At 41.5% G+C, this 19,282-nt stretch overlaps 1 protein-coding gene across 31 annotated transcripts in view; it reads left to right on the forward strand.

The window, feature by feature from the left end:
* Positions 1–19,282, forward strand: part of ANK3 (ankyrin 3) — a 379,686-nt gene that overhangs the window by 292,318 nt on the left and 68,086 nt on the right. For 20 of the 31 annotated variants that reach the window (XM_074874343.1, XM_074874344.1, XM_074874360.1 and 17 more), the window contains 7 exons: positions 1,524–1,622; positions 1,712–1,810; positions 2,201–2,296; positions 5,295–5,367; positions 5,569–5,631; positions 12,586–12,709; positions 15,638–15,740. In XM_074874343.1, coding sequence (XP_074730444.1) covers positions 1,524–1,622; positions 1,712–1,810; positions 2,201–2,296; positions 5,295–5,367; positions 5,569–5,631; positions 12,586–12,709; positions 15,638–15,740 — 657 coding nt within the window. The remainder of the gene's footprint in view (positions 1–1,523; positions 1,623–1,711; positions 1,811–2,200; positions 2,297–5,294; positions 5,368–5,568; positions 5,632–12,585; positions 12,710–15,637; positions 15,741–19,282) is intronic. The other 11 variants (XM_074874355.1, XM_074874361.1, XM_074874356.1 and 8 more) reach the window with 3 other exon arrangements.

Here is a 19,282-nt window from a genome sequence, read left to right on the forward strand (position 1 = left end):
CATGTGAATACTGGCTAAGATGACCCTTCTGGCATCTCAGAGCCCATCAAGTGGGTCCATGAAACCTGACCTTTAAAGGGGAAAGGAATCCTGATGACTCACCTCAAGAGAGGAGGAAGCCCATTAATCCATCTCTGTGAGCCAAGCAGAGCACCTGCTGGAAAGCCGTCAAGCTATTAGTATGAGGGGGGAGAGGTTTGGGGAACCGTGACCTCTCTCTGTGCCTTGGAGAAAAATAGCAAGTGTCCCGTTTAGAGGTAGCCATCTCCTGAACTGCACTTTGCACAGCTCTAGATTGATTAGGTTTGTTAAGGAAGAAGAGATAGTGTTGTCGTGCAGGGAAGATAAGGCAGGAAAAGATAATTATTTCAAGAAAGATAATCTAATCATTTCTAATATGTTAAGCATCTCAAGTAAGCCCAGCTTTTTCAAAACTGCTAACAGTGTTCTCATGGACTGAGATTAGAAAAAGAGCAGCAAGAGCAAGTTTTGGTCCTGTTTTGTCGCATTGTATGTTAAATGTTAACTGTTGATTAAAGTGCTGCTTGACTTATTTTAAATATGTGGGTTTTAATGTGAGCAAGTTCAGAGTCAGCCTAGTGAGTCCTGCTTTGCTACCAGAAGTAGTTTTTAGAAACCAGTAGTAGTTTTTAAAAATCTTGTCAGGTTTTTAAGTGATATTCTTGTACTAACTGGTTTTAGAAAAATTTCCAAAATGTGTGTACTTTATTATAAGAAGCTGTTGTGTTTAGAGAATTCAGTGGGGGAGTCCCAATGTTGACAAACATTTTTAGTCTGTCCACTAGTAATAAAAAATAAGTAATAGGAACACAAAGGATACATTCAAGTTTCTCATCTTTGCAGCTGCCAAGAAAACACAGTTTCTTCCAACTTGCATAACACAAGGCCACACACATGAAAAATCAGACCTTTCTGTCTTAGAGCCTCAATTCACCAGCTGGTGTTCCAGTTTCTGTAGGACTATATTGTCCTGGCAGAGCTGGCAAATCAGTTGCATTGTTTTATATTTACCTTCTGGGTGTTTCAGTCAGAATGGATGGGCTGCAAGTTGCACCGTAGCTGAGGCAGCCCTCAGAACGCCTGGTGTTTAGAAAGTTGTAATTATTTACTTATTTATTTGTTTGGTTGTTATTAAACGGTAGGAGCACCAAGCATGTGAACCTCACTGTGCAAGGCATTATGCACGCATTTATTTTAAAGGGCGGGCTCTGCCCCAGAGACCTGATAGTCTGACCACTGGAGAGGAAGGCAAATCTTCGATGAACATTGTACGTGTTGAAGACTACAGAAATACGAGTCATTCAGAGAGGGTTGCAAAGAACAGGGCTTGAATCAGCATTCATGAGAAGTGTGGTTTTTTTCCCAAGGTTGGAGGATTTCTTATATAAGCCAAAGAAATAAAGCTTAACAGTTAACAGCTTAATGTCTTTTTTTTTTTTTTTTTTTTTTGTCAGGAGACGTGTGAGATATTCACATTTACTAATTGCTTATGTTCATTCTAGATGGGATACACTCCTTTGCATGTTGGCTGCCACTATGGAAACATAAAAATTGTTAACTTCCTTCTGCAACATTCTGCAAAAGTTAATGCCAAAACGAAGGTAAGTTTTCCACCTCTGCCTCACTCATTCTGCAGAGGCAGTGTGTGCGCTGTGCCCACTTCAGCCTTTCCCTTTCCCTGTGCCTGCAGAACGGGTACACGCCATTGCACCAGGCTGCGCAGCAGGGGCACACCCACATCATCAACGTCCTGCTCCAGCACGGCGCAGCGCCCAACGAACTCACTGTGGTAAGTGCAGAGGGGCCACTGCTTTCCCCTTGGGCTCAGTTGTCCCACCCCGCGTAAAGCATTTGAGCAGGGGAAACGTGAAAAAAATGTGTGTGGTGGGAGAGGAAAAGAGCAAAGGAAGCCTATTCCCATCACCCCCGCGTCCTCTATGCTATCATCTCTTCCAAAACGAGAACAGCAAAGATCTGAAAATCTTTCCATTTTCATCCCATTTCTATAAAGAATTAAAAACTTAGTTATATATCCTACTACCCAGAATATATTTATTTCAATCACCAACATGAAAACATTTATTTGGCCTTTATTGTGCATTCTTCTGAAGTTAATTAGCAGTTTCTACACTTTTCCTTGCTAACATTCAACTTTTGTTATAAATGTTTCAATTGCTAGAATGGAAACACTGCCCTTGCCATTGCTAAGCGACTTGGCTACATTTCAGTCGTTGACACATTGAAGGTGGTGACAGAAGAGACCATGACTACAATTGTAAGTACAGCTTAGTTCAGTAGTGAATGGAAGAATTTTTCCTAAGCCAGTGTATTCAGCTTTGTTTAGTCACATGTCTACTGAGATTCCAGTTTGATTTCCACCTATTTCCTTTTAGCAGTATAAAGAGGATATTAAGTCAAATGCGAGCAATATATTTTTAAGGCCGTACACACTATTAGGAGGTATGCAGAAAGACTACCAACCGAGCAGAAAATGGACAGTGTAAAGGACTGGTCATAGTTGCCGTGGTTTTCCTCACATCTTGTTGTTTAGGGCACGAATCACATGAATACGGGCTGGTTTGTATTTGAAAAGACATTTCTACTGACTTATGTAAATAGAAGCTGCTTCTGCCTATTGTGAGGGTTTGCCAAGGGACTGATGTATAATGGCTTGTATTTGGCCCAAAAGAACCCATTCCAATCTAAGAAGTTGTTGGGATTTACTTAAAAGCACCTCATGGTGTGGTTTCTGGCATCTTCTGACAGATGGTGAAAGGCTGTCTTTTGCAAGCAGCAACAGTCAGCTCCTTCAACCCCAGATATCTATTTACTGTTAGCCAGGAGAAATTAAAGGGACTAGCAATGGTCAGATATTACTGCTGTCAGAAAAATGGTGATTCAGAGAATCCAAAATATTTTTCAGAAAGATCTTCTGTCTGCTAATGTTTTGCCAAATTGCTCTATGCAGAATACAGTTTTGTGAGGTGAGGAGCCTCCATGCACCACCATAGTAGTAAAGCCAAAATTGGGTCTTAAGAACATAAATTCAGAACATTGGATCCAAACTTGCTTTTTCCTTTCTACAACTTTTTTTTTTTTTTTTTCTGATTAAGAGGAGAAATATGTGCCCATATGTATTTTTAGGCGCATCAGAGATGGAAAACAGTTACTGTTTGTTCCATGTTTTGTCATCACCCATTTGTGTGGTCTATCAGTGTGAGCAGGCAGCTGCAATACAATGAGCATTTGGGATGACAGGCAGATTCTATCTAGATCTGCTACTGCATGTGCCTTTTCTTCCTGTGACTTTCCTGGCTCTGGTCTATAATTCAGTATCTTACAGAAAATCCACCAAACAAAAGACAAATTTCAGAACAATAAAATATAAAGGGATATGCTAGAAAACAGTCATGACTTTCTCTTACAGCTTCTCTCTAGGTTTTCTCAGGAACACATTTCTCTCTAGAAAGATTCCAAAATAGTTTTCCACAACCTGAAAAATTTGGTGGAGATCATACAGGGTAGCATAAACTTGAATGATTGCCTGGCATACAACTAGGTAGCTGCAGGAAAAGTAAAACCACATTTTTATGCAAAGAACTCCCAATATCCAAGGTCATTCTTAGCTTGTAGAACTAAGAAGCTGGGGGAGTTTGTGCTGTGTAAGATGACTGATTATTTATGTTCTGTAGCTGAAGAAGAGTAGAGGGATGGTGGGTCAGGCTTTGAATCATGCTAGAAGAAATGTTAGATGCTGAAAGGCCTATACTACCCCAAATACCTACTCTCAAGAGAAACCCAGAAATAATTTCCATTAAAATCAGAATATGCTGCTTATCAGTCACAAGTGTGTAATTGTCAGACTTTGGAAGCCTAGGCAGGAAATCTGATTTACAACTGAGGGTCTTAAAAACTCAGTTTGACTGCTGAGACTTATTTTTTGAGGCTTGTGGCTAAACAACTCCCAAAGGTAAATTTAATGAAATCAAGGATGAGCATAGCTAATTTTACTATAATTTATGCTCAAACACCAATTAAAAAAATCCAGTAGTGCCTGAAAAAATAAAGTCCTGTGATTTTGCTAGCTTAACAGCAACGTGTTAAAAAGCTTTCCAAGTAATTCCCACAAAATGAAATAAGTGTGAGGCTTTTAAAAAGTTTTGTGATGTTTGAGCATGCAGGAGCTCTTCTGCCCATATCAAGTGATGGCAGTAGCCCAAGAAACATGAACTGCCAATTGAGTATTCATGAGGCCAGAGAAAACCTGAAATATTTTAAACCGAATGAAAATGGAAAAGCCATTTTGTCCTCCTGAACTTGTTAATGATTTCTTGTTTATATGTGAGGGATGAGAAGTAATGGTGGTTAAAAATAATATCATATAAAAACTCCATGAAGATAGGAGTGGTTTTTTTGCTGTGGGGTTTGGTTTTTTGGGGGCTTTTTTTGTTTGTTTGCTTGGTTTTTTAATTCCACTGCACTCCTTGAATGGTAACTCTGCAGGGTTTCCTGCTTGACATAAAACTTTACCAGAGTCTGTTGTGCTGTACCCCAGCTGGAGTAAAATGTGCCTGTGTGTGTCATTTGTGGGATACACAGGTATTCTAGGAACAGGATTCAGGCATTCATAACTTTTTTTTTTTATATTGTTTTTTGAGACTGAATCAATATAAACATCAGGATGAAAATTAACCAACCACTTCTGAGTGTCTTTAATGCACAAATTCCTTAAGGGGTATCATTTAGCCTGCATGTGGTTACAATTGTTCTCATTTGTGGGAAAAACACACAATTCATGCTGAGGCACCTCTGAAAAAAATCAAATAGATTAAGCCTGCTCCCAAATTGCAGCATTTTTCTAATGACAAAGGAGAAATACTTCCCTCAGAAAGTTTAGTTTAGAGATGACACATTCCTGCTCACAATTTAACGACTATTTAAGGAGTTCTTATTAAACCCCTCAACATGAAACTCACTTCGGTGTATTTGTTTCTTCTTTTGATATCATCATCTTCTAGGCTTTCAGCTCATGCTTTTTCTGCTGTGAAAATGCAAATATAGTTTAAAATACAAATATAACATTGCCTTTTCCTGTAGTCTTTAGAGTATAGTTCAATGCATCTATAAAAAGGAAAGTGACTAAGAAGCTAAAAAAATATATCTTGTTTTCCTAACTGCAGATAAAATATGTCCTACCCTGCATTTAATTTTTAAAATAATTATAATTTTAAGAAAAATTGTCTGCACTCTAAAATGATTTTTTTCTTTGACAGACTGTTACAGAAAAGCACAAAATGAATGTACCCGAAACCATGAATGAAGTTCTTGATATGTCTGATGATGAAGGTATTAAAAAATAAAAATACCCTCTTGCTTATTTTTCAGTCTTTTGTTGTTGTAAGAAATGTTTGTTTAAAAACAAAACCACAACCAAACAGTATTAGTTGGATATTGTCTTTGCACATTTGTTACTGTTTTACATTGTTTTGTTGACACATTGATAGTCTATGCTTTTATTTAATTATTTTGTTTATTTAAATCATGCAGTTCGTAGAGCCAATGCCCCTGAAATACTCAGTGATGCTGAATATTTGTCAGATGTTGAAGAAGGTATTTGTGCATTTTTGTATTGCAGTGATATTTAACTTAAGCCTCTTCCTTTTATTTCATCTGTCTGAAAATTAATCCTTTCAGATAATTTTCTTATTATCCCACTGGCAATAATTTCTGCTTTACAATTCTGCTTTCAAAAATTCTTTGAGCTATTGCTGATAATCCTCTAACTTCTTCTGAATTTCTTACTGCCAATTTTTTAATCAAATTACCTCAATTTTCCTGGAATAGTCTTTTTGCTGCTGCTTCTATAAAGTTGGAGAATTGTTTTATTATTGTAACTGAAATATTAAATATCGGACAAAAGGGTCAAATATCAAAACACTTTGGAAGAAACAGCTGACAGTGAAAGTGAACAGCAGAAGGAATGAATTTCTTGATTAGGGGTTTTTTTAAAATTCTGATGTGAAATCAGCTCTGAAATGATTGATTTACATTGATAGTGGACCCTTATCCTGGGCAGAAGTATTTTCAGGGTTTGTTGTGGTTTGGTTTTTTTAAACAATATTTCAGTCATGACATTCAGTAAAAACGCATCAGATTACTTTTGTCCTGAATAAAGAGGGTGCTCCATTAGACTCAACACGTTGGTGTTTATTAGTATTAAGGAAGTACCTTGTAGCTGAGATTTCATCTGTATCATCCTGCAGAGTGACGTGAAATCAATGAGTGGCAATAAAGCCCTCTGTTTTCAGTGCTTCTAAATAAGTCTCCTGAGCTATGGGCACTAGCAACCTGCCCATCCGAGTTTACTCTCAGTGTTGGGCAGGTTTGACATGGCTGTAGTGGTCCCCAAGTATTTCAAACTCCTTTGGCAGCTGCTTTCCTCCCCTCTACCAACATCCTGTTAGGCCAGACCTCCCCTGGTTTGGATGTGCAGAAGAGTCTGTGTGAATTTCACCAGGAGCTGCAGGTTTCCAGAGGCCACGGCGGGATTAGGTTCCCAGGTGACATTCAGAAACAGGAAGGTCTTGAGTCGATTAAGAGCAAGACAGTGTCCTGAAGGTATTTCTGTAAGTCCCGATTCACTTGCACTAGAGCTGCAGTTTTTTCTTCTCTAGTAGAAAAATAGGTGACTGGGTTCATTTACTTTTAATATTTATAGCATTTAAGCGGTAAGGTGTAAAAGATATTTAGCTAAATTCATTGTGTGCAGCTCTTGTTTAATTCATGCGTTGAGGCTTTTGGTTTGTTTTCAGTTTGTCATAGTGTTCCCATTGCTGCTGTTCCAAATGGATAGTGTTCTTGCAGTACACCTGTGTTTTCCAAATAACTCTCTTAGGCTATTGTACCGCTCAAAATACTCTATTGTTTTAACTGACTGGAACACTGATGCATAATAGTGTTAGTTAATAGAGCCATTGCCATATCCCACTGCACGGCATGCGTCGAGGTACAGATGAGAAACACTCCTATGTGGGGTCTGAATATTAGAAGCAAAGATGTAAAATGTGTCTTTTAATGTAAGGGATCATTTTTAAGCCCAAATCCATGGAAGGCTTTTATAGTCACTAACTCTCAGTTTAACAAAAAACAAAACAAAAATTAAGAATGCAGGTAATACAATTGCCTAAAGACTGCATTTGGCACCCCTGTTGTTACTAGGGGAGCTAAGGGACTGGTTTATATATGAAAGGGTAATTTTCAAATCTAACACTGAAAGGGAGCTCTCAAGTCAAATAATAGGTATTTTATCAATCTATGCTGAAGCATTCAAGCGTGCAAGGCATGCGATGAATTGCAGGCTTTGAGGTAATAACCACTGGCCTGTCTCTCCTGACTTGCACATCTGTAAAGCCAATATATCAACGCTCATCCCCACAACTCCGCGATGTTGATATGCTATTTATATGCAGTGCATCCACTTATCGACATAAATATGTTCAAGATGGCAATGCACTCTGACAAATCTCATAGCCAGGGAGTTGATTTCCAAGTGAGAGTAGGGCAGAAATTTACCACCCAAGTATGAGCTCTGCCTCACTTGGCTAATGTTCATGTCATCAGCCAAAACTCTTCAGTGAGAGAAACTTGTTTAATGATTTCTCAATATGCCACAATCCTCAAGGTTTCTCTCATAAGAGAAATTGAAGGCTTGGAAAGTAGAGTCTCAGAGCTCAGAGACAAATGTCAGGAAGCTGTTTCCTTGTGTTTATGTCTTGCTGTGCCCACTAAATAAGTATTTACATGGAAATTGTGTAATTTGTCTTCCCTGCCGAGGACGGTTTGGTTTGGAGTCAGACTGGTTGAGAGGAGAGATCTTTTCTTCCTTTTCCTAGACTACTCTGGCAAATCTGCCTAAATGAGGTTAAACGCTGGGAAACTGCTACACCGCAAAAAAGAAATGGTGTTTTTTTTGAAAGTTGTGAACATGACTTTGTGGGGAAAACAGTGAAGGCACATCTTCGAATGTAGCAGAAAGTTTGTACAACACTATAGAGCAATTCCAGTGCATACTGAACACGTGCTCTGATTTTATTTTTAAAGAGATTGCAAGTCTTATAAATGTGAAACCTGAGACTGCAAGAACTGGGTCTTTCCTCTTACTGACTTCAGATGTGAGCTCCCATCCCAGGCCCTGTGCAGCTGGGAGCCCCAGCGGTGCACCCTGTAGCCACGGGGCTGGTGGGGAGCCAGGAATCAGCCATGCTAAAGCACAACCCAAGCCGTTTGCAGGGGGCCTGGAGGGAACCCTCTCCTCTGCAGTCGCATGCTCAGCCTCGGAGCATCCCTCTGGGCGGCTGCAAGAGCTTTATTCTGGTGGAGGAAGCTGGAGCCCTGCTGCAACTGCCACAACCCAGCAATGAGCTCTGTCACGACAGTCCCCCAAAAGCTGCCACTGCTGTCCCAGAGGCGAAGGGACAGCGCGCAATGGGAGCTGATACAAAGAGGGGTGAGACTATGTGAGCAGCGAAGGGAAAAAAAAAAATCCAAACCAAAAACCAGTTCGGGTGTTCAGAATTTAGAGAGTCATGGTCAGGAAACACATCGTTGAGCTTTTAGTCTTTAGTAGATAACAAACTTTTGGGTGTAAATAAGGACACCGTTTTAAACCTATTTAATGGTGATTCCTCTCTCAGTAGGAGTAAGTATCATGCTAATCAATCCCTGGCAGATTAGACAGAGGTTTTAACAAGCCATGAATGCACACTGCCTGATCCCTGAATAGGTGCTGAGATACAGCAGTTTAAGTGCATTTAAGACAGGTCAGGGCATCCCCATGCATGAAAGTCTGTTACTGATCATTTTAGGAGGGGTTGATTTATTTTATTTTGTGCTCAGAGTTTTCTGAGTTTCTTTGTCTCCATAAAATTTTACAGATTCATAAAAGTTTCAGCACTTTGGGATTGGCTTTTCTCCATCCTTGTGTGAAACCAAAACCTTGGCTACAACTGGAAACATCCTGCTCTTCCTTGTGGCTGTACGTCTTCTGCCACCGGGCAGCTCTGGACAGGCTGGGACGAGGGAGTGGCAAAAGCTTTGGGGATCTTTAGCAAAGCCAATAACAAATGCCCATTTGGATCTCAGGCTATGATTAAATTTTGTCTGGGACTTTTCCCAAGCCACATGATGGCTTCTCTCCTGCTGCCAGAGAGCCTGTATTTCTCACTGGTCTCTAAAAAGAGCACCTACCTTGTGCTCTTGAAATTCCCAGCTGTAGGAGACATGCTGAGGGACCAGGAAAATGGTGAAAACATGGAAAAGGGTGACACAAGAGATGAGAGGTATGGAAAAGCTTCTCGGAAGAAAGGAGTAAAGAGAGTAGGACTGTCTATCCCAGAAAAAAGCTGAATGAGGGATAGACTGGAACGTGTAAAATAGTGGGTGGCAGAGCGAGCAGTAATGCTTGCTGCCTCTCCAGAAGTCCAAGAATAGGGGATGGCAGTGAAACCAGCAAGGGGCAGATTCGGTTTAAAAGGGCTGCTCTGCCTGGAACAGGTCGTTGAATTGCGCGATTCCTTGCACGCATCCTTGGTGTGGGGAACACAAAAAGTTGACATGGGTTCAAAGTGTAACTGGAAGAATTTTAAAAGGGGGGAAAAATACCTCTTCGTGACTAGAGAAACCTCTTTCAGTTTTAGAAAATATGTGTTTAAATCACTGCCAGCTAGAAAAATGTCCCACAGGACTTCCACTGTTTCATGTTCTTACACTCCTCCGCGAAGTATGGCTGCTGCCAGAGACACAGGGTATACTAGAACTGATGGGCCTTTGCTTTGACTTTTTGGGGCATTCCTCTATCGTTTGTGTTCAGAGATTAATTTTGTCTTTTCCGTGGGACCTCTCTCTGCAGGAATAGTGTGCTGCGAGCAAACACTGTGCTTGTTACCTGAAGCACAGAGGATTAGGCTGTGGCTCCTAATTAAACTGAGAGGGATTGCTGAAACGTGCACCACCCGTTTCACTCCAGCCTCCCACGATCACAGAACAATGTCTGGAATTCTTTGAAATTACCACTCCTAGATGCAGCATTTCCTTTGATGAGAGCATTTCATCAGAGTAATCCTGATCTGACTGGATTAGCTGCAGAGCAGGATAACATCGAACGTATTTTGCAGCTCAGCTTGGAATAGTTTTTTTATCATTCTCCGCCTTGCCTCTGACAAATGATGCTGCTAAAGAAAATGCCTCGCCTGTTCCTTACAGTGGTGCAGCGCTTGTCTTCAGGTGTTGTAAGGGACGAAGTTTCCAAATTTACTGGCCCAGTTAGCAGTTGCTTACAGTTGCCCTCTCCGGGCCACCCGGTCACCCCCCAGCTGCAGTCCAGTTTTCTCAAGCGCCTCACTTTTCCCTCGGCACCCACAAGCACCCCACGCGGGAAGGCGGAGAGGGAGCGGGGGCAGCACCCAGACCCCGCCGGGGCACCCACAGGGCAGCGGGGGCGCAACTGGCGCCCCTGGGAGTGGGGCTGGCGGGGAGTGGGAGTGGGGCTGGCGGGGGGAGGTGGCCCCGGCCCCGGCCCCGGCCCCGGCCCCGGCCCCGGCGGGCGGAGCGCGGCGCGGCGTAGCCCAGCGCCCTTCCCGCAGCCCCGCGCTCCCTGCTCAGCCCCCGGGATCAAGTTACAGAAAAACTACACCCTCGCAGCACCCCTATTTACATACAAATAACTGGAGTGCCTGCATTTATGTCACCATTCAAGAGGCTTGCCAAGGGAGGCTGTAATCCAATCAGCAGAAGCTTTAAAGGGATGTCTGCAGAGTGATTAAAAGGGGATTTTTTTTTTAACTGTAGTCATTATTTTTTATTTTGTTTCATATTTGCAAAGAACTTTGATCTGAGTTGAGAGGACAAAGATGCACGTGTCCTAAAATACATACGAAGAGATCAAGATGTTAAGAAGATCTCAGTTGTTGTGTGGAAAGCGAATATGACCCACAGGGATTAGCTTGCTTGTGCTGGTTTGGAGATTAACTCTAAATCACTGCTTAAGGACTAATAGGACTAATAGGAATTCTTGGAAACACCAGGGAAAAAATTCTTATAGACCAGACTGGTGAAAATGGCTTTCCAAAACAGTAAGACTTTTTAAAGTTTCACTTAATATATAATGTTTCTCTTTCTGGTGTTTTTTTGAATGCTTTCTGATGTATTATGAACATTTTAGCTTTTAAACTGTTGCTTAAAATACTGGTTGTTGCTGGGCTGGAGGAGAAAGTTGCTCTGTTTGCCGTTTGCAAAGCAGTAGCTGAAGGGGTATTTTTAGAATTGATTGTTAGTTTAAAACCAGAGCTCGCCTGTGGTTTCCTGAGTGAAGTGAATGGAAACTAGTCTAAACTCCTTGAATGAAAGCGGGAAACGTCTCGCCGGGTTGCGGAGTCACCTACCTCCGAGAACACGCTGTTCAACTTCGGCGTTGTGCAACTTTTACACACCTCAAACGCGCTCAGACAAAGGGGGGAGCGGGAGCGGCGGCAAGGAACGAGCTTACGGGAGCTCGCTCTGCCCTGTGGTGGTGAGGGAACGGCGGAGGGGGGGGCGGAAAAAAAATCCTACAACCGCAAAAGGCATATTTTGGACTTGCTCTGTCAATGCAGGAATGTGGGTTTGCATGATGTAATGGTATGCAAATGCTGCCGGGGAGGGCGAGCTGCTCCGTTAACCCTTTGCGGCCTCTGCCCCCCTGTCCGAAGATTTAACTCTCCTTCCTTTCATTTTTGCTAAAAACCCCCTAATGGTGCGTGTCTGGGGCGATGGCCCAGGCGGGGGGCTCTCCGGGGGGTGTTCCCCCGCGGCCGCGGGGCTTCGCGCTGCCCGGCGCGGCACAAGGCTTTGTTCTGCTCCCGCCGGGCCGGGCCGGGGCCGGCCTCAGCCCCCGGCCCCGGCGGCCTCACGGAGCACTTACCTCCGGCACATCAACCTGGGAGCGCGAAGCAGCTCGTTAGGAAAAAAAAAAAAAGAAAAAAGAAATTCCCCCCTGACATTCAAACTTGCAAAAGTTGTTGAGCAATACCGAAGGTGGAAGGCCCGCCTCTTTTACTCAGCGTCCATTCAAGCTTGCTGCACTTTGCAGTGCTGGTGAGCGAACAGGCTGTCTCTCACAGCCAAGCTTTTTAGGGTTTTTCGTTTTTTTCTTTTCATACAGAGTAACCTTAGTTTGTCAGCTCGGGCTTTTTCAGTAAGGAAAGCAAAAGGGACTGCAATGGTGCAAAGTACAGAAGAGCCCTTTGGCTTGCTTAAACGATTGGGCAGAAGTCATCCCTCGTATAACTTTATTGGATTTACGTCAGGGTGGAGTTTTGCTTCTTACGTTTGCCCCCAATAAAACTGTTTTCTCAGGCCCGTTCAGGGGGTGGATAATTGACGTACTACATGGAAAGAGCCTTAGGGAAAGTGGGGGTGACGGGATTGATTCCTTGTTGGCCAGCAGAGAAGGGCGTTATGACTTACTAAGCACACAAACATTTACAACACATGTAGCTGCTGATTTCAGCCTGGCTTTTGTACTGGCAGGTGAGGATGCAATGACAGGTGATACGGACAAATACCTCGGACCCCAGGATCTGAAAGAGCTGGGAGATGATTCTTTGCCTGCTGAAGGATACATGGGCTTTAGCCTGGGAGCCCGCTCCGCCAGGTATTGTATTTGCTGTTTCTCGTGTTTGCATGTCACCACAGTTACAAGTTTTTACAAACCAAATGCGCTCTTTCACACAAGGCTGGAGTCTATTTCGAAACAAAGTAGAGGGGGTGTACTTCCGTGTTATGGTAATACTGTGCCTTTAAAGCATATGTTCATTGCAGTTTTATTTCATATTCTTTATTCATGTTGGCTTCTTATGGCAATGATACAGAAAACTAACTCTTCACTTTTTCTGGTATCTGCTCATGCTCTGAATGTCTCCAAGGCACCTCTGTGCTAGCAGTTTGGAACTGGTCTACAAACTGATCTACAACAGCCAGCAAAACCAGGTTTCTTTTCACTACTGTGGGTCAGATTGATGCTCACATTAGAGTGTTCCTTCATGGACTAACTTAGCCAAAGAATGTAAATGCCAGAAAAACTGAATGAAAATCATTTTGCTATTTGGGTGCTTTTATTTCTTTAAAGGTGCTAGTGAGTAATCCAGCCAAGATAACCACTATTAAAGAAAAATGCTCCCAAAAATAAAAAAGCAGATGTACCCTAAATTTGTTGCAGGGCTTCATCTGACAGGGAACGGATTGGATTACATGTTGCAGAAAACAGGCCAAAGTTTCTGTGAATAGATATTGTAAACTTAATATAATATCTGACTAATATTGATTTCAACTCAGGTGTTTCTAGATCAACATTTTAGATTTCATTTTTGAATCTTGCTAAAGCCTGCAATGTGCGTTGCCCAAAACAATTAAAGCTGTATGAGCAGAGATTAATTCCATAGTTGTGGATTTGCAGTGTATTTACTGACAGTTGAATCGTATTGAAGCTAATAATTAAACCTCATAAGCTGGAGCCCTGAGGACTTTTTCCTATGCTGTAGTTTAAAGATCTGTTTGAAAAAGTGAGTTCATTGTCTAACAGCAAATGGCAACTCCCATAAGGTAAAGCTTAGATGTCTACCCCTCAGTCTTGTTTGTTATGGTTGCATTAGAAATGCAAGCATGCAGTGCAAATTTGCTCTTTCATAGTCCCCAGCTATATTTTGCTTCACTTAACGATTTTTAGGTAAGGTAATAAGTATTTATGTGATAATACATTTCATGAGGAATACCAAAGTGTGTTTAAATAGTCCATTAGCTAGAAAATCAGCAAAACAGATCTGAAGGGAGAATCTTATGTCTTTGTAAACTTAATTAACAAAGCTGACATGCTGCTTTTAAACAGAAGTCGGTGTGAGCAAGGCCATCATACGGCACTATCAGATGTGGTCAGTCCTGAAGTACCGCAGTGATGGTGGGGAGGGCGTGCACTTTGTGTACAGAGCTGGGTGCTGGTTTACAGGACACCTTTTACTCATTACAGTACTCTTCCTGCACATGTCTATATTCTCACTGTGCATGTGGGAGAGCAGAATTTCACAGTCAAGCTCTGTTAGGTAGATCTGAGGGTTCAACCTCATGTTATCTTTTGAGAGAAATCTAATATTCCCATGCTTCTGATTTTAGCAGTGCCATTACTATTTGTTGCTGCGTAACTCATTTTTTACATTGCACATGTTATGCTCAGAGGAGACAAATACAGTGTTTTTCCTGTGAAGTACTTCATTTAGCAAAAAGTATACTGTGGATGTATCTTACTACTGATTCTGAGTGTAACATTAAAAAATAAACACATTAAATATATAAGCCATCCAGCCATAACATCTTGCTTTTCCTGTCTGATTCTTTGCTTTCTATTTCTCCTGTTTCTTTTCCACTGTAAATTGCTTTAGTCCAAAAGTCAGGTAAGAAGGCATGGCATCGTGTTACATCTTTCTGCTGCTGCCATTGCTCATCTTCATTTTATTCAATACTGGAAAATGACATGCTTTTACTTTGTGGGGGGGGAAGCTCAGCCTTAGAGAATATCCCTCTGTTATAACAAATATAACTTGATTTCTTTATGCCGTTTATCATGTAAAAGTCTGCTTAACATTTGCCTACACTGTGCAATTAAGACCCCAGTTCTGCTTCCAGCACAAGGAGAAACGTGGGCTAAGGGACTAGAAAAGTTCGATTAGCAACTACAAAATGCATGAAACATGTTGTAGAGTTTTAGTCTGAAAAGTGTTGCTAGTTCAAAAGTGTAATATGTTGTTGGATGTTGCTTTTTATTAATTCACGTTTTTTACTACTTTATTTTTTGTCACGTAGCAAGCATGTCTAGGCCTGCAGCATGTTTTTAGCACATACCATAATGTATCTTCCAGGGTTAAGTGTTACACACTCCTATGTTGATTTAATTGCAACACGTTCAGAATGATCATAGTTACTTCTAAATAGTCTAACATGCACAAAATAATCCCCAGAGCACTGGAATCTGTATTTAATCATCAATAAGCAAATTTCTTTCTTCTTTCATTTCAAAATTATTATCCTTTTTTCTAACTAAATGAAGAACTAGAGTGTTTATAACAGTCAAAAGTGGTTCAGCCACAAAGAGAATGACAACTCATAAAACTTGCTCTTAGTTAAACCTGCTTCAGCAATCTGAGCCATATGGGCAGGCACTGTAACCTACCCACAGCTCCCCTGAGACCTGCCCTCCTGGGTCTCCTTTCGGGATTAGGGCATGAAGACATTTATCAAAGTTCAACTAAATACTTGAATACACTTTTCTGGATTTATTCTAAAGCCACGACATTGCTGCCAAAGCAGTAAACATCTGTTGTGATTTTGCTTATGTACGTTGTAGGGAAGGGGATATTTAGCTATAGTCAAATACTTATTATTCCATTTTTTCCCTTGTATTTATTTCACAGATTATGTGTATTTTGCCATTTTATGCTATCCCTGGAAGTTGCATGTATTAATTTTTTTATTTTTATTTTTTGTTCATCTCATTGTCATCTGCACTTTCTGTGATAAATGGTAAATACAACAGCCTCCGCTCCTTCAGTTCGGATAGGTCCTACACGCTGAACAGAAGTTCTTATGCCCGAGACAGCATGATGATTGAAGAACTGCTGGTACCAGCAAAGGATCAGGTATGTGCTCCATCTCTGCCACTAGATATTCATGCTTTATATTTGTAGGGGATGACAGTCTGCAGCCCCCAGCTGTGCTTGCAGAGACTATCACTACTCTTTTAACTGTTGAAAAGGGAGAAGAAAGTTGCTGAGAGAAAAAAATTGTGGGTTTACCACATTGTGGTTTTGATCCTGCAAGAGATGGGGTGATGGGGTCCAAAACCTAAAGAGTCTTTAAGGGACCAGTTACGTTTCTGGGTATGGGGTTGTCCATTGAAATCAATGGGAGCTTCTGTGAGCTCAATGATACATGTATGCTTAGAGAGCTTTGATAAGCTGGGAGCAATGTGTTTTACACTAAGCAACCTTTGTCTGTACTGTACAGCCTGGGGATTACATTTGCCCATTCTGCCTGCATGGACAGGACTCCCAACTGCTGTCCTTGTTTTTCCACCTTCGGGAAGAATTTGGCCTTGTAAAGATTAAGCTATTATGTGCTAACCAGTTTATGTACCTTCCAAACATTTGTACAATGACTAATACAACAAAAGCAGAATCTTTTGACCTGATTATAGCGTGGGAAAGTCCTTCCAAAAGCTAGTGCTGTAGATGATGGGGTACTGTATGCTTTGTTTGCGAGTTCCTCAGCATTTTGCGTGGTAAACTTGCTTCAGATTTTCAAATCTAACTGAATTACTCAAAAGTTTCTTGATACACAGAGGCCAGAGATCTGCTAGGAAGTTGAATAAAAGTTCACATAGAAATGTTTACTTGGAAATTAAAGGACTGTGGAGGGGAACTGTTATTTATGTCGTAGAAGAGGACTGTAATGAAACAGAGTTTTTCTGCTAACATTTTCACACATGTTCCTCTCAGCAGTGGCAAGTGTTCCTGCATGGGGCGTTACTGATCTCGGAGGATGCTTTCATGGGGGAAAGGGTCCACAGAGCAGGACTCATGCATTTTAAACCTTGATTGTATTGGTCTGTAAATTCTAGTGTAGTATAAATTATCCAGTTTTACTACAGCTTTTGCACACAGTTTTGGTAGCATTATAACAATGGCAGAAATTGGATTCTGTCTTTAGCAACTGAGTGCTTATTACTAGATTGTTACTTTCGAGTGAAATGCTGTAAACCTCCAATAACCTTGATTAGCAACAGCCAGCTAGGGAGAATTTCTGAACATTGCATAGCAGCAATTTTGTTGCTTTTGTTTGTTTTGAAGTCAGAAAACAAAATCTGCAGAAAATAAACTACTGGCACTGGGAACAAGAAATGATATCTCAGGGCTGAGAACCTACAAGTTATTCTGACACTTCCTACTCCTAAGCCTTTTTTAAGTCTTCTTAATATGATGGAAATTTCAGAAGAGGGGAAGGCTCTTCAGTCTGTGAACATATTACATTGTTTTATGATTCTGTCTGGTTTTGTGATTACCATCAAAGTAGATGGCATTGATTTAGCAGCTAGGGTGCATTTTATCACATAACAAGATTTAAAACCAGCACTATGCTGAATACCTCCTAAACAACATTGTTCAAAGTGTGGACCATTAACCTGTTTTGTATTACAAAATTCCACTAGAAAAATAAGAATTATCTGTACATGGAGGTATTGCAGTGACACCACATCATGTATAGGAGCTCTACTTTAGGGCAAACTTCATATTCTATATGAGTGGACATGGACCTCTCTGCTTTCTGGACGATCTCTTGCAGTGCTGGCTCTTGATGTGAGAAAACAAAATACAAAAACCTTCTAGTGCTGGTGCTGAGCAGTAGTGTCGGCTGTTTTCATTGCATTTATAGTCTTCATATTTTTGTGATTTCAGTTTTTGTCCAGCAATGATTGTGCAACTATTGCAGTTCAAGCACTGATCCAAGTTTGTCATGTAAAATGAAGCCAGGCTGGAGGCCTGGTTGACAGTCTAGTTGTAAATGTTATTCTAATCTTAATCCTCTAGACAAACTTCAGGTTTCTCAAGTCCAGGAGGGGATCAGGAATGGTGAAGGTGGTAGTGGGAAAAAAATGTCAGTCCTGTCTCAAGAGGTTAGTAAAACCATGATCCCCTGAAAAACAAATGACAGTAAAGCAACAAACTTATCTACATGAAAAAGGGAGCCCAGCTACAATTTTCTGCTATGTCTTCTGCAAACCTCGAAGTCCTGACAAAAAGTATATCCCTCCTCTGGAATTCCTGTGTTCTTCAGCCCAGCCCACACCTATGGTGGTAAGCTTTACAGCTCTTTGGCTGAAGTGGAAGGAGTGCATCTGGGAGATGGAGAATACTCCCGCCTCTCTTCTTCACATCCCTCCCTCTGTACATTACTGGATTTTTAGATAATCTCTGCTATGGAAGTAGAAAGCAAGGATAAAAGCCACCCTGCGTTCCAACAATGGTATTCATGGGAGTAAAGATAATGGTGGGTCAAAACCAATATCGTAAAAGTCCCTCTGGAAACTGATAGGAGTTAAGGCTGTCTTGGGCTATCACGCTACTTTGAAGGAGTGAGCCATTGCCTAGCTGCATATTCCATTTCTCTGAGTAAAGCTCAGACCTGTCTGGAGATCATGGCAACAGCAGAGTCTCAGAGTAAAGGGATTTAATTGTATCAAAATGTAAGTATATAAAAGAGAAAGGGGCATTTGTCAACCTCTTGATCAGGTTAAGCAGAAGATCCCAATTCCAAGAGAAGTCGCAATAGTCTCCACTGTTTGCATTTGGTGGTTTATTGCTGACCCTGTTCAACAGGGAAGTCTGAGTCCAGGCCATGCTGTGCCTCATAACCTAGCTGGAGCGAAGTTAAAATTTCTGTGTCCTGGTCCGTTACCATGGATGCAGCAACTCAGACCAAATCCAAACTACTTTCTCCGTGGAATAATTTACATCAGCCTGTGAATTTAATCAGCCAAAGGCAGGATGAATCAGGCTGCCCATTACATAGCAGCTTGCTGAATCTCTTCTGTCTGGATAAATTCATCTGGGAGGAAGCATAAATTCTTCTGTTTGCTGAACTCTGATATTACAGCCTGGATCTTCAGTTATGCAACCAGCAGGATCCTCGCCAGCAGAACTGTCAGTATTTTTATCCGTGCATTTGCATCTAACGATGCCACGCCCTTTAGCAATGCAAATTTAAATCTCCCTCTGTCCAGGGAGAGAACACTGGGACCTGACCAAACACAGGTTGAATCCTATGATTTGATGTCACTGATGATGTACCACCTTCTGGACTGCTTATATTGCAACTTACACAGGAAGATTTTTTTGCCTGCCTGGAAAATCCAGCACCTCAACAGACTGACAAAATGAGATCAACAGATGTGTGCTGCGTGTAAGATGCATGTGTCCGGCTGTTAGCTTTTCGCACTCTGTTTCTCTGCCAAAATTATTGGCTGCAGGCTTTGTGCTTTTACTGGCTGTAAATATTTCCAAAAGATCTGTTTGAGTGCACTTTGTCAGAAAGGAATGCATCAGAAAATATAGTCACCTGATCTACAGACAGTATCTCTGGACAAAGGAATAGACCAAAAAGAACCCTGTATACGTGTGTAGGC

This window comes from Strix uralensis, chromosome 7, assembly GCF_047716275.1.
Source record: "Strix uralensis isolate ZFMK-TIS-50842 chromosome 7, bStrUra1, whole genome shotgun sequence".
In the NCBI taxonomy this organism is placed as follows: domain Eukaryota; kingdom Metazoa; phylum Chordata; class Aves; order Strigiformes; family Strigidae; genus Strix; species Strix uralensis.